Source organism: Nomascus leucogenys, chromosome 2 (assembly GCF_006542625.1).
Source record: "Nomascus leucogenys isolate Asia chromosome 2, Asia_NLE_v1, whole genome shotgun sequence".
Classification (NCBI taxonomy): domain Eukaryota; kingdom Metazoa; phylum Chordata; class Mammalia; order Primates; family Hylobatidae; genus Nomascus; species Nomascus leucogenys.
Window position 1 is genome coordinate 155060786 of NC_044382.1, and position 13137 is coordinate 155073922.

Consider the following 13137-nt stretch of genomic DNA (forward strand, 5'->3'; position numbering starts at 1 on the left):
AGAGCTACGGGTTCCGCCTGGTTTGCTGAGGTCTTTGGCCACCAGGGCCTGGGCATATGAGCTACAGAAAGGTGGGCCTCTGAAGCATCGGAGGGGGCCCCAGAGCCTCCCTGGGTGGGAGCTGCCTTGCTTCATGTGACCCGGCCAACACCCGCCCAGGGTTCCCTGACACAGCGCCCCCAGGACATCTCCCTCTTCTGTCTCTGGGCCTCAGTTTCCCCAGCCGTCCTGATTTCGTGTGGCCCTTGGCCGCAGGGCTCCGTCTGCCTGGTCTCTGGCCAGGTCCTCACGCCAGGTTTTGCATTCGTGCATGGCGGGGGGCTACGCAGGGCAGATGGCATTCGTCTTTGGCTCGAGGGCTGACCCCTTCCCAAGATCTGAGGTGGGAGGGCCTGTCTCACCCTCAGCCTTGTGGTCTGGCCCCTGGAGGCTGCTGGCCAGATCGACACGGCCAGCTGGTGAGCATGCCACTGTCCCTGGTACGCCTGTGTGTCCCCAAAGAAGGATCCAGGGAGGGGAGGGAAAAAGAGGAGGCTTTTGCCCACAAAGTAAACTAGTGTCTCCTCCACGCTCCCCACCATAGTCCTGACCCCAGGGACCTGAGTAACCAGGGAAGCTGCCCATGGGTCCATTTGCCCTGGGGCTCGGCGCTCTACAGAGACCACCGGTTCACCGCACAGCCTTGGAGGGCCTGACTCAATTTCCCCCACAGCACCATGCCCATTTCCTGTCCCCTAGAGCCTTTGATCACCACAGCCAACTGCCCTGCCCACCTGGAAGGGCACTGGAGTGTGGGTGGGGACAAGATGGAGGCCCAGTGGGGGAGAGAGATGAGAAGAGTCCCAGGACGCCTACCTCCGAGGGAGGCGGGTCCCCTTCGTGGGCACGGGCGTGTCCGCTGCTGCTGCTGTGTGGGTTCGGAGCTGGAGAACCGCAGCCCTGGAAGGAGGAGAGGCGGGCTTCTGCCACTTCACCGAGAGCCCCAATCCCAGACCGGTCCTTGCTTCTCTGAAACCCACAAAAGCAAACCTTGGGGAGTTTGCTGGGCCTATCACTGAGGAGTGGAGGTGCTGCCAGGGCCAGGGCACTGTCTGGAGGACAGACTCCATCTTGACTTTCAGAACGAGGTTTCTGTTGTCAGGCTTGGTCCGGATGGTACCTGGCTGGTGGTGACCCGACAGGATCCATCCTTACGATGCTCAAAGAATGAATTTTTACCACCGTGAAAGAACGACCAGCAGGCAAACCGCTCCTCCCCTCAGGGCCACTGTTCGGATTTCTTTGAAAATCTGTTTCCTACACTTTGCAAACTCCCGCGGTTTCTTTTTTATTTGGCAAACATCTCTTCTTTATTACCATCATGAATATTATTTGGACCTCTGCAAAGACTATATACATTCACATTAACGTACACTCTCAGCTTCGGGCCTCTGGCGGGCCGTTCGCGGCCGGTTCAGTAGCTGGGTCACTCCTGTATTGCACTGAGTTCCTGGAACTCCTGATAGCCACGCGCAGATGCCACACCGTGGGCTGTGCCTGCTGTCTGTCCTTGCACTCAGTGCAAGCGTGAATTTCTTTATCCCTTTATTTCCTTCTTGAAATCGCGGAGGGAGTTGAGAGGAGTGGGGGGGGGGGGTGGAGGGTGGGAGGGAGCACGTCTGATAGAAAACATCACCGAGACACACCCCAGGGCCAGAGGCGAACGCATCCGAGGGGTGGCTATGTACAAGGTCAGGGTCTTCCCCGGGGAGGAGGCAGAAGGCGGCTTTTGTTTGTAGTTTTTTTGTTTTGTTTTTCTGCAAAAGTTTGGAAGAAAGGGGAGTAGCTGCAGTGGGGCGATGGGGCCGAGAGAGGTTGGAGTTGGGGCAATGGGGCCGAGAGAGGTCGGAGGGCACGGAGAGGAGAGAGGTAGAGGAGGACGGGCTGGCCGAGAAGCAGTGTTTCAGGGAGCCCTGCTGGCTCCGCATGCTCGAAAGCAGTCGAGAATCAACCCAAAAGATTGTCACAGTTTTGTTTCGGAATTATGCTCTCTCTGGGAAGAAAACTTTAGGACTTTTTTTCCACAAGTGGAAAAAGGAAATATGAAAAGTCACAGGGGGCGTGAGGACAGACGGCGTGTCCTTTCCGACACACATGGAGACGCAGGCCGGAGCAATGGCACACAGACCGCGCACAGGCGGCGGACGCACCAATGCCTACGCGGAAGGGAACGAAAGTCGCTTCTCACTGGGCACAAACCCTCTGCACCCCAATATCCCGACACCCACAAACAAAACCAAACAGAAGGGAAAAAGACCCACATCCAAACAAACCCAAGAGCAAGTAAAACAGTGAAAAAAATACTTTGGCAGTGACAAATAAATTTTGGATTTTGATTTCTTGTGTTTGCTTTTTTGGACTTCCTTTCGAGCAGAGGTCTGTCCGGTATCCTTGGCTGGCTAGCTAGCAAGGTAGTTCACAAGTATGCTTCCTTTGCTTTTTTTAAAAAAAACTTTTTGGATTTTTACTTAAAGCAAAAGAGTTTAACATTACAGGAAAAAAAAAATGAAACCAAAAATGCTTCTTGAGTCAGAAATCGAAATCTTTCCTCCCGTCTTCGCTGATCAGCCTCACGCCCCTGGGGGAGGGGCACAGCTGGGTTCAGATCTCTGGCTATAAAATTGCAGTTTTCTTTCTCCCTTTTTAATCAGGAGGGGGAGAACCCTCCAGTTTTCTTTGTCCATTTCTGAGTAGCTCTTTTGCCAACAAACAAAACCCCCCAAAATTCTTTGCTGAAAATATAAGCCACCAATTCAATTTTTTCATGGAAGAGAAAGTGTGTGATAGTCATAGAGAGAGAGAGGATAGAGAAGACAGAGGAGGAGAGACAGAGAGAGAGGAAAAGAAAGAGAGAGGTGGGCAGAGCCACCGCGCCCGCGGCATCCGCTCTGCTGTCTAAAGCTCAATCGAGGCTTCTGAGGATGCTTGAAGAGAGGTTGTCAGGAGGTCTCCGCTCGGAGTCATTAGGTAGCTGAGGCAGGTGCATCGAATGCGGTTTTGTTGGTTCTGTGTCTTCTTTTGGAGAGGGGCAGTAGCAGCAGTGACTCTAATTGGTCGGCTCCCCCAGGTCAGGCGGGGCGCAGTGTCTGGTAGGCCAGGCATCAGAGGCCAGGCACAGCGTCCAGCGGGTCTGGAGCTGGGTGGGGTTGGCACGGTGCTGTGTCCAGCAGGCTGGAGGCCGGTGGGGTCAGCGGGGCACGGTGTCCAGTGGGCCGGGTGGGCTGGGGGAGCCGGGGCGAGAAGGCCCCGCAGAGCCGGCTTCGCTGGGGCTGGCAGCACCCACAGGCAGGGAGGGGCCCAGGCTGCGGGCAGCTTCGGGCGGTCCAGGCACCGGGTCAGCCACCACGGCCGCAGGGCCCTGCAGGCTCTGGCCACACACGTGGTGGTGCTTCTCCCAGTCTCGATGCTGGCAGAAGGACCCGCAGTAGCGCGCGGCGTTGCAGCCGCTGCACGTCTCACTGGCTTTCCGCCCGCAGTTCCAGCAGCTCTGGGTGGGGGCAGAGGGTCCAGTCAGGGCTGGGTCTGGCCACCCGAATCCCCAACACACGCCTCAACCAAGCCACTCACACCCAGCCACGTCATCACCAGGTGAGAAGAGAGAAACTCCAAAGCCCCACAGCCCTTGGGCCATTCCCCAGATACAGCCACTCACTGGGCCATTTTGGGGGATGGCGTCCCGCTACTGTGTCTCACGCTCCAGCCCACCCAGATAGGTTTGCGCTGTGCTAACTGGACGACGACCCCTGCCTCCTCTCCAGGAAGCCCTCCTGAGCTCACCAGGCTCCAAAACCGCAAAACCGAAGGGCGTGGCCCCGGCAGAATTGAGGCTGCTGAGATCTCACCATCCGCCTCTGCTGCACCCTCCTTCTGACCCCCTGCCTCTGCTGCATCCACCCCCACCCGTCCCCCTCCCCACCTCTGCCCCACCCCTGCCTCTGCTGCATCCACCCCCACCCGTCCCCCTCCCCACCTCTGCCCCACCCCTGCCTCTGCTGCCCCCCCCACCTCTGCCCCCACCCTGTGGTGGGCTCTGCTCCCTTCCTGTAGGATGAGTTGTGCCCTAGGCATCCCTGTGGGCAGAGGGGTTGGGGGATGCCACAGAAAGCCTGAGCATATTTCTTCTTGGGGCCTGGCTGGATCTCTCACAGATGGTTGGGTTGTAGGGTAGGAAGCCCAAACCTGCCCCAGGGGAGAAGTCCAGGTCCCTGTTTGGCCTCCAAAGCCTCTGGTACCATCTCCCACCCCACCTCGCCCTCACTGCCACAGCAGCAGCAGCCTCCCTAAGGACCGGGCACTGCCAGGTACAGTCCCTGCTCCAGGCCCTGGCCCCTGCTGGTCCCTCCGCTGGGCCTGCTCCCCCGATGCCTGCGTGGCCAGCTTAATTCCTCCCGGCATCTGCTCAGGTGTCACCTGCCCTGAGGCCTCCACAGCCCCACTCCCCACACACTTCCACCTCCCGAAACTGCACGCCTCACTTCTGCGTTGGGTGTTTCTTTCTCAGTGCCACCTCTGTGAGAGTTTTGCCTGTGGTGTTCTAGCTTCTCCCCAGCTGAGAGCATGTGTGGAAAGGGCCGGTGCAGAGACCCCTGGATCAATGGGGCTCCATCTCCTCCCACCCCGGGGCTGGCCTAGGCACAGATGCACACAGGGGCTTCAGACAGAGATGTGCTCTGTCTCAAGGGACAGTCCTGGGGCTCCCCTGGAAAGTGTCTCTCCCTCTCCCCTCTTCGTGGACAAGGCAGAAAAGGCTCACAGAGAGTCCTCTGCCCCCGCCTGCCTCCCAGGTGCACAGGCACAAGCGCCGTAATTCTCAGGCCTGCCGTGTGCACCGGGAGGGAGCCGGGCGCCTTGGATGCCACCTGGGGCCCTCACAGTTCTCCTGGATCCTCCTGCTCTCACAGGCTAGAGAACAGGGGTTTCAGGCCAGGCACAGTGGCTCACTTCTGTCATCCCAGCACTTTGGGAGGCTGAGGCAGGGGGATCACCTGAGGTCAGGAGTTCGAGACCAGCCTGGCCTACATGGCAAAACCCCATCTCTACTAAAAATGCAAAAATTAGCCAGGTGTGGTGGCGGGCACCTGTAATCCCAGCTACTCGGGAAGCTGAGGCAGGAGAACTGCTTGAACCCAGGAGGCGGAGGCTGTAATGAGCCAAGATCATGCCACGGCACTTCAGCCTGGGCAACAAGAGTGAAACACCATCTCAGCATCAGCCAACCTGGGCTTGAGTCCTGGCCCCACCACTTCCCAAGGCCGTGACTTCAGACAAGCTGCCAACCCTCTCGAGCCCTCAGTTTCTGGAACTACAGAACAGGGACACCCACAGGACGCCTCACCAAACCATGTGGGATCTCTGTGCTGATAAGCACGGTGTGGGCAGGGACGGCGCATGTGGAGGCTCAGAGTTCTCACGGGGGTGGCGTGGGACTGCACGGGAGCCAAGGCAGGGGATGGGTGTCAGCGTGGCCGGGTGGCCTACCTCGCTGGAGTCCTCCTGCTGGTTGACGACCGTCAGGGCGTCCTCGGAGGCCTGCCGCTTCGCCTCGGCCAGGGCCCGCTCCATCTTGGCACGCTCCGTGGTGATGAGCTCATGCGCTTTGCGTTCCGCGTCCGACACGGCTTTCTGCAGCTCCGACATCGCCTGCCGCTTCACCTCATTCACGGCCTCTTCTGCAAAGGACATGGGCAGGGCTGGAGGTCACATGGGCCATCCCAGATGGGCCTCTGGACTTCCTACGCGTGGCCACAACCTGGGGACAAGGGCTGTGTGCAGCTGAACACACGTAGCATCTGTGCACACACAGGCACACGCTAATGGCCCTCATGCCTGTGCAGACAAGTGCATGCAAATAAACACAAGCATCCCAGGCACGTGTGTACAAAGCTGGGTCATGTGGCGAGCACACGGGGAGCTTTTCAAAGCTTGCACTCTACTGCAGCGGCTCCCCAGGCACTGCACCCCTGCAGGGCAACGGCGAGGCCCACCCCAGGGCCTGGTCAGCCAGGGGCGCACCCGGAACCTGCATTCCTAACGCGAGCTGGGGGAGCTGCTGCTGCTGCTGCACCTGAAGCACTTGGACAACTCTGCAGTTCTGCCTTCACCTCTGGCCCCACCCAGACACAGCCCAGGAAGCCCCCTCGTCCAGGGCTCTGTGCTGTCACCCCAGACCCTGCTGTTATCCTCACCGCACTTGCCATCCTTTAACCTGGCTGGCCTCAGAAGACCACGGTGCCTGACCCACACACAGCCACACACAGATCCTGATCTGTGCTAAGATGGGGTAGGCTCAGAGCAGCTCCAGAGAGTGCTGCCCGCCCAGCAGTTTCAACTCCACCAGGCCTCCACCTGGAGGCCAGGTTTCAACTCCACCACTGAAAGAGACCCTGAGGCCAGCCGGAGACCCCGGTACCGCTGCCCAACCCTAACCCCGCTTGCTGCCCACAGATCCGGCTCTGTCCCAGCCCCTCCCCCAAGGCTGGTTCCCACAGCATGAGCAAATGTCCCCACAGCCTTGCCCAGCGCCCAGCTCCATGTCTGCCCATGTTCTGACCCCATTCTGCCCAGACTCTGGCCCCGTGTGCCTGACGCGCCCAGGCTCCGAGTGTGTGCGTTTCTGCCTGCCCTCCTGGGTGTGCAGGTCCAGGACCTTCTTTATTCTGCTCGGCGGCCACCGGTCCGTTTTCTGGTAGGCACAGGTAGCAGCTGTCCTGCCCTGAGTGTGAATCAACTCTGACCCCTCCGTGAGCCACACAGCGGAATGCATAAAGCCCTGTAGCCTAAGCCCCCAGAGGGAGGCAGAGCTCCTCAAAGCTGAGCTGGTGAGAGGTACATCCGGGGCCCTGGCCTCCCGCAGCTCTGCTTGCCAGGACCGCCCCCACTCACCAGCCTTCCTCCAGATGTCCTCGGGCATGTAGCCGGTGAGGGTCCTTGGCGGGAACTCCCGGGGCACGTCTGAAACAGGGGCCGGCGTCACACAGGATGGGCCACACGGCTGCCCCTCCCACGCTGGGGCCCTCCCCACCCTGGCTGTGCCCTGAGTGCAGGGCGTGAGGGTGTGCGTCCTTGGGGGAGGGCCCAGGTGCCCTTAGACAAGGTCTAGCTCAGTCGCCAGGCACCCAGGGCGTGCCCGGGCACGGGGGGGTCACTGGAGCTGTGGACTTCGGACTCGGCTGGGAGCCGTGTGTGTCCTGGGCCCCTCCTCCTTTCAGTATTCATCACCAAGGCGGAGGAGCAGAGACCCTCAGGACCTCCCAGCTCTGAGCCTCTGGCCCAGCAGACGCCCCTGAGCTCCAGGCTTCCCGGCAGACCAGGCAGTGTTTTCGTACAAAGAGAAAAAGGTGCCGCTTTCTCAAGTGCAACTTTTGCCTGGTGTTTCATTGCACTGCCTGCCTGACAGCTCCCAGGTGTCCGCCCCACCAGAGCACCGTGTCTGCTCCCTGCCCCCACAACCCCCACACACCTAGCTGAGACCCTTCAGGACCCGCGGAGCCGCTGCGGGGCCGGGCCGTGGTGGGACCGGGGCCCTTCTTGGTGTCCTCTGCTTCGCTGTAGCGCCGCACCCAGTGGTTGAGCTCCTCGCGGTCGGCCTCCTGGCACCGGCGCAGCACCGTGAGCGAGCGCCGCGTCTTCTCCACCATGTCCATGATGCAGTTCAGGAGCTGGGGGCGGGCGGGGCAGCCTTCAGCACCTCGGAGGGCCCAGCACGCACCAGACACTCCCCGAGCCCACTCGGCCAGAGCCCTGGACAGGATGGGTGCCCGAGTCCACCACCCATGAGGATAAGGGGGTGAGGGAGGGCCCACCTCCACTGCTTAGAAAGATGGGTCCCTAGGCTGGGACTGCTGAGCGCCTGGGGGTACCAGACTCACAAGGACACATGCTTAGACGCACGCAGGAGTTTGGGATTCTCCTTTTTAACCCGCTCAGCGGGGCTCTGCCTCAGGGACCTGGCTCTCTGCCTGGGCTCCGCTTTCCAAAAAGGACGAGGGCGAGGGGTGAGGCTGACAGCAGTGCTGGGAGGGGTGCTGGCCCCACGCCCCGCGACCCCTCCTAGGATGTGCTGCAGGATGGGGCCGGTGGGTTCTGAGGAGCCCAGTTCCAGGGCCGTCCCCGAACATGTCCTGCCTCAAAGAGGCCTCAGCACTGCTTTTCCCCACACTTCTTGCAAGACTCATGATAGACTCTGGGAAGAGCCAGTGAACAGAAAGTAAGTGGAGGGAAGGCGAGGCCCGCCACGATGGTTTTAGGAATCCTCCGCCCTGTGCCTCTCGCGATGCCTGGGCTGCGCCGACAGCTGGGAGGAGGGGTGCTCAGGTGAACGACCCAACAGCTGGGCAGGGATGGGGCAGGTCACCCAGGCAGGCACTGAGCTCAGGGGCGCCCACATAGCCCTGCTGTCTCTAGCAGCCCCAGGCCCCATGGGGCAGAGCCATGGCCATGTTTATGCATGGGCGTACAGGTGTGGCTGTGTGTGGGTGTGGCTGTGGCCACGTGGGTGTGGCTATGGGCATGGCTGTGGGTGTGGCTGTGCATTGGTGTGATTGTGTGGGTGTGGCTGTGCGTGGGTGTGGCTGCGTGGGTGGGTGTGGCTGTGTGTGTGGGGCTGTGTGGCTGTGTGGGTGTGGCTGGCTGTGTGCATGGGCGTGGCTGTGTGTGTGCGTGTGGTTGTGTGCATGTGTGGCTGTGTATGGGTGTGGCTGTGTGCGTGTGTGTGGCTGTGCACATGGGTGTGGCTGTGTGCACAGGCGTGGCTGTGTGTGGACACTCACGTTGTTGAGGTGCTTCCACTCTTCTGCCCACTCACGCTCTGTGAGCTTATGGTCAATCACTTCTTCCGGCCGGGACCCAGGCACCACTGTGGATGGGGGAGGTGCACGCTTAGGTCCCGCCCACAACCAGGCTCCGCCCTATTCTCCCAGACCCCGCCCTCTGCTCCCAGGCCCCACCCATGGGCTGTGCCCACTGGGGACAACGGACAGGGTAACTGAAGGGCTGGTTGACTTGGTGAACGTGGAGGATGCCTGGGTTACTGAGCTGCCTGGGGCTCTGGGCCGACTGCTCTTCCCCTGCAACCCGGCACACGCCTCCAAGGGAGGGTCCAGTCTCAGTCCCATTCTGCAGCTGAGGAAACTGAGGCTGGTTAAGATGAAGTGTTTGCCCGGGGTCACCAGGCAGGGAGCGGTGGAAGTGGGGTGTGGACCAAGGCTGGAGCTGGAGCACTGTCCTCAGCCACTGCCCAGGAAGGCCTTGTTAGACTAAGCATGAACTGAGGATGCCTCAGTGCCGAGTCACAGCACGACCTGGACCTGCCTTAGTCTGTGAACCAACGGGTAACCTCGCTGGGAGGAGCTGGTCTCAGTCATTCACGGCAGCCCTCTGTGGTCACCCGCAGGTGTCCGCGACTTAGATGAGGCCACGCCAAACAACACCCAACCACGTGGCCTCGGCACCCGCCTCCTGTCTCTGCCTGTGAACACCGCCAGCCACGCTGAGACCAGGGCTCTCGGAACACACTGGCTCTGAGGCCTGTCCTATTCGGGGGTTGTTCTTTGCTCAGTTAAACTCTGTTCAATGCAGCGTGTCTAAGGTTTTTCCCTTTTGACAGGCTCCAGGACTGAAGCCGCAGAGGCCACTCCCACAGGTCACTAGAAACTAAGACATGAGTGACGCCCGGCAGTGGCTGACTCTTCCGCAGTGGCTGTGCCCACGGCAGACATGAGTGACGCCCGGCAGTGGCTGACTCTTGTGGCAGCTGTGCCCACGGGAGATGTGAGTGATGCCCGGCAGTGGCCGACTCTTCCGCGGTGGCTGCACCCACAGGAGACGTAAGTGATGCCCGGCAGTGGCTGACTCTTTCGTGGCAGCTGCGCCCACGACTTCTGGAGACATCAGAGGCTTCCAGGCCCCACTGTTTTCTGCATTTGGCCACGGCCCACGCTGCTGGGGCTGAGGTCTCCCTCTTTGGGCCTTTTCAGCCCCTAAAGATCTCCTAGCCCCGAACCTGAAATGGCTCCCCCAAATTGCAGAGGAAGTGGGGAGGTGGCAGCCACAGCTCAGTCATCACCCTGCTCTGCTGCCTGTGAAGCTGCAGCTGGCACCAACACCCCAACCAAAATAGTGGCTGAGATATGCCTGACAGCTGGCGTTTATTTCTGTATCAGCAGAACCTGGTGGGAGTCAGCACCTGCCCGACCCGGCTGCAGCATGCCAGACGCCGTCACCTGCTGCCTAGGCCCTGGAACCCTCCGCAAGGTGGGGGCTGGGAGATGGCCTTGTGTAGGGCAAGGCCTCTGCTGACCCTGCTGCTAGGCCGCCACCGTGCCCTGGGCCTCTGTCTCAGCATGGCAGACTGGAGGCCTCCCTGCAGCCTGTCCTGGGGGGCTCCTGGGGTGGGGCTGGGCCTAACCATCTCTGGGTCCTCAGCACAGATGCCGTCAAAAGGTCAGGCAGGCTGGGCTGTGAGACTGTGGGTGCATTATGTGTGCTCTCAGGCCTGTCTCCTCATCTCTGCTATGGGGGTGCTGACGCCACTCCGCTGACAGGCTCAGGAATGAGTGAAGGGTAAAATGCAGGGAGACTTTGTTCCCACCTCTCTGTTATCCATACCAGCCACGCCTCACGCCGAGACTCCGTGCCCACCTCCTGCTCTAGATACCAGCCAGGCTTCACGGCAGCCCTTGCTGAGCTCTGCATTAACTGCCCCGGGCCTTGGACTCTGAGAGTTGGGACTCTCGTCTGACCCAAGTGACAGAGAAGGAAACTGAGATGCAGACAGCCACGTGACCCGCCTGCAGGTGCACTGTGGGAATCGCCAAGCCCGGATGAGAACTGCGTGGGCAGTTCCAGGCCCGAGGCCACCCACACCAGGGGGAGAGGTGGGTTCAGGGCCCAGGACAGGCCCCTCTGCAGCTGCCGCTCTGCTCCGGGGGGGAATGGGGCCCCCTTGGCCCTGAACGGTGCCAGGCAGGGGGAAGAGGTCTCCCGACCGCAGGTGCACATAGCTGCCCGTGGTGCCCTGTGCCCACATGCTCAGGTGTACACATGTAGGTGCATGTGTGCTCCTGTCACACGCGTCCACGGTCCCGCCCTACCGTGCTGCTCACCAAGCGGCCGATGGCGCTCCCGCAGCTCCCGGGGGTCTGGGTGGCGGTAGGCGTCCCGGAAGTGGTGGGCCATGGCTATGCCCTCCAGGCGGTAGTGCGGCGGCGGCGTGGGCTGCGGTGGCCCATTGCTGGGGCTGTAGCGCTGGGCAGGGTTCAGGGTGCACGGCCGTTTGCCGAGGTGCTCGGGGTGCAGCGGGTCGCGGTCTGACCCGTTCTCTTTGGTCCTAGCCCCAAGAGCAGGTGGGGGGGGGGGCAGTGGATATAGGATAAGCCAGGGACAGAGGCGCAGGTGGGGTGAGAGGCAGACAGGCGTGGGCAGAGAGAAAGAGGACACGTCAGGGCTAGACAGAGACACAGAGCAAAACACCAGCCCGGCGGATCCCAGCCCGGCGCCCCCACTCTCCACCCCTCTGCTGGGGCCCATGCCAGCCTCAACCCCCGCTCCAGCTGCCCGGGATCCTGGGGCCTGGTGGTCAAAGAGCCGGACTCGCTGCTCTGGGAATGAGGAGAGGGATACACCGACCTCCCGTAACTGGAGACCACCCTGCCCTTGGGCAGCAACAGCACAAGAGCGTCTGGGGCAGCACAGTGGGCCCGGCCCAGGCACCTGGGGACCCTGGACCCCGGACACTCGGAGTCCACGCCCAGCACACAGGGGAGAGCCATCCTCCCACCTGCCTCCTCCCTGTCCTCCTAGGCTCCCCGGAGCATCTGAGTCTGCAGCCCACTGGGGTGTCTGCCTATGCAGCCTCCAAGCCTGCTGGCCCTAGAACGCTTCGCCACGCTCCCTCAGCCTGAGAGGGCTGGCCAGGCTGGCTGCCGCCCCAGAGGAGGTTCCCTCTCTTACCCAGAGGGGAGCAGGGTGAGCCGCGTGTCCACGGCGCCCCCAGCCCAGATGCCCGGAGCCCACAGGTACCTGTCGGGTGTCCTCCTCTTGCCGTTCTCGTTGACTTCCAGCAGCAGCTCTGAGGAGTCAATGGGGGAGGAGGCGCTGGCGTCCAGCAGGAGCTGCTCATGCTGGGCCAGGTACTGGGCGGGCGTCTGCTTGGCCAGGCGTGCACAGTGCAGGAGCTCCCGCTGCAGCAAGGGCAGGTTTGCCTGTGGGGTGGGGAAGGAGGGCCTGGGTGGTGTGCAGGGGTGCACAGCCCTGCTCAGGTCCGAGCAGAGGGGGCCTGGGCTGGGTGGCCGAAAGCTCAACTTGACCTCGGGCCTCAAAGGCCAAGGTGTTTGACCTCTCTGGGCCTCAAGTTCCTTCCTAGCAGTGCCGTGGGAGGGTGCCACGGGAGGGTGCGCACAGAGGCTCGCAGGAGTGCCTCACCCGGGCCACACAGCAAGGTCGGGTGTGTGGGACTTGAGCCCAGATCCCGGACTCCCAGGCTGGGGCTTTTCCACTGCACCCAGCTCCCTCCCATGGCGCCGTCTGGAGAAGGCGAGGAGGGGACGAAGGGGCAGCAGATCTTGGTTGGTCTTCCCGCCTGCACTTGCCCCGCCCAGCAGGCACCACATGACCCAACACAGCTGGGGAAATGCAAGCTCAGAGACGGGGAGGTGGCCCTGGGCCTGCAGGCGGCTCACACGAGGGAACTGGGAGTGAAACCCGGCTGGGATTGCCTGCAGTATGTCTGCTCCAGCCCCGATGGGAAACCCCTCAGGTTCAGCTTCCCCTTCCCTTCCCGCTGGTTTCCAGCCTTGGCCTCGACGGAGCGTGGACCTAGGACGTGGACACCCACGTTCTGTGGCTGCTCAGTGGTCCTCCAACCGCGGTGAGGACAGCCTCAAGACCAGGCTCCACGTTTGCGGGTAAGGGCTCCGCAGCCTGTGGCCGAAGGGCGGCCCAGTGTACAGGATTTGTACGCAGACCCTGCCTGTGACGCCTGTGTGTACCCACGGTGCCCGCCGCCTCCTCCTTGGCTCCAGGCTGGCACTGCTGGGCCGCAAGCTGGGCTCCTCGGGTGCCTTCCCCAGTCTTCCCAGAGCTGCCACGGGAGGGCGGACA

The 13137-nt window shown here is 61.7% G+C and overlaps 1 protein-coding gene across 3 annotated transcripts in view; it reads right to left on the minus strand.

Annotated features, from left to right (window-relative positions):
- Positions 1-1797: 1797 nt before the first annotated feature.
- Positions 1798-13137, minus strand: part of CBFA2T3 (CBFA2/RUNX1 partner transcriptional co-repressor 3) — a 63471-nt gene continuing 52131 nt past the window's right edge. For all 3 annotated transcript variants that reach the window (XM_030820398.1, XM_030820390.1, XM_030820408.1), the window contains 7 exons: positions 12058-12239; positions 11142-11365; positions 8808-8893; positions 7499-7697; positions 6922-6990; positions 5518-5708; positions 1798-3526 (listed from right to left, as the gene is read on the minus strand). In XM_030820398.1, coding sequence (XP_030676258.1) covers positions 3227-3526; positions 5518-5708; positions 6922-6990; positions 7499-7697; positions 8808-8893; positions 11142-11365; positions 12058-12239 — 1251 coding nt within the window. In that variant the 3' untranslated portion in view covers positions 1798-3226. The remainder of the gene's footprint in view (positions 3527-5517; positions 5709-6921; positions 6991-7498; positions 7698-8807; positions 8894-11141; positions 11366-12057; positions 12240-13137) is intronic.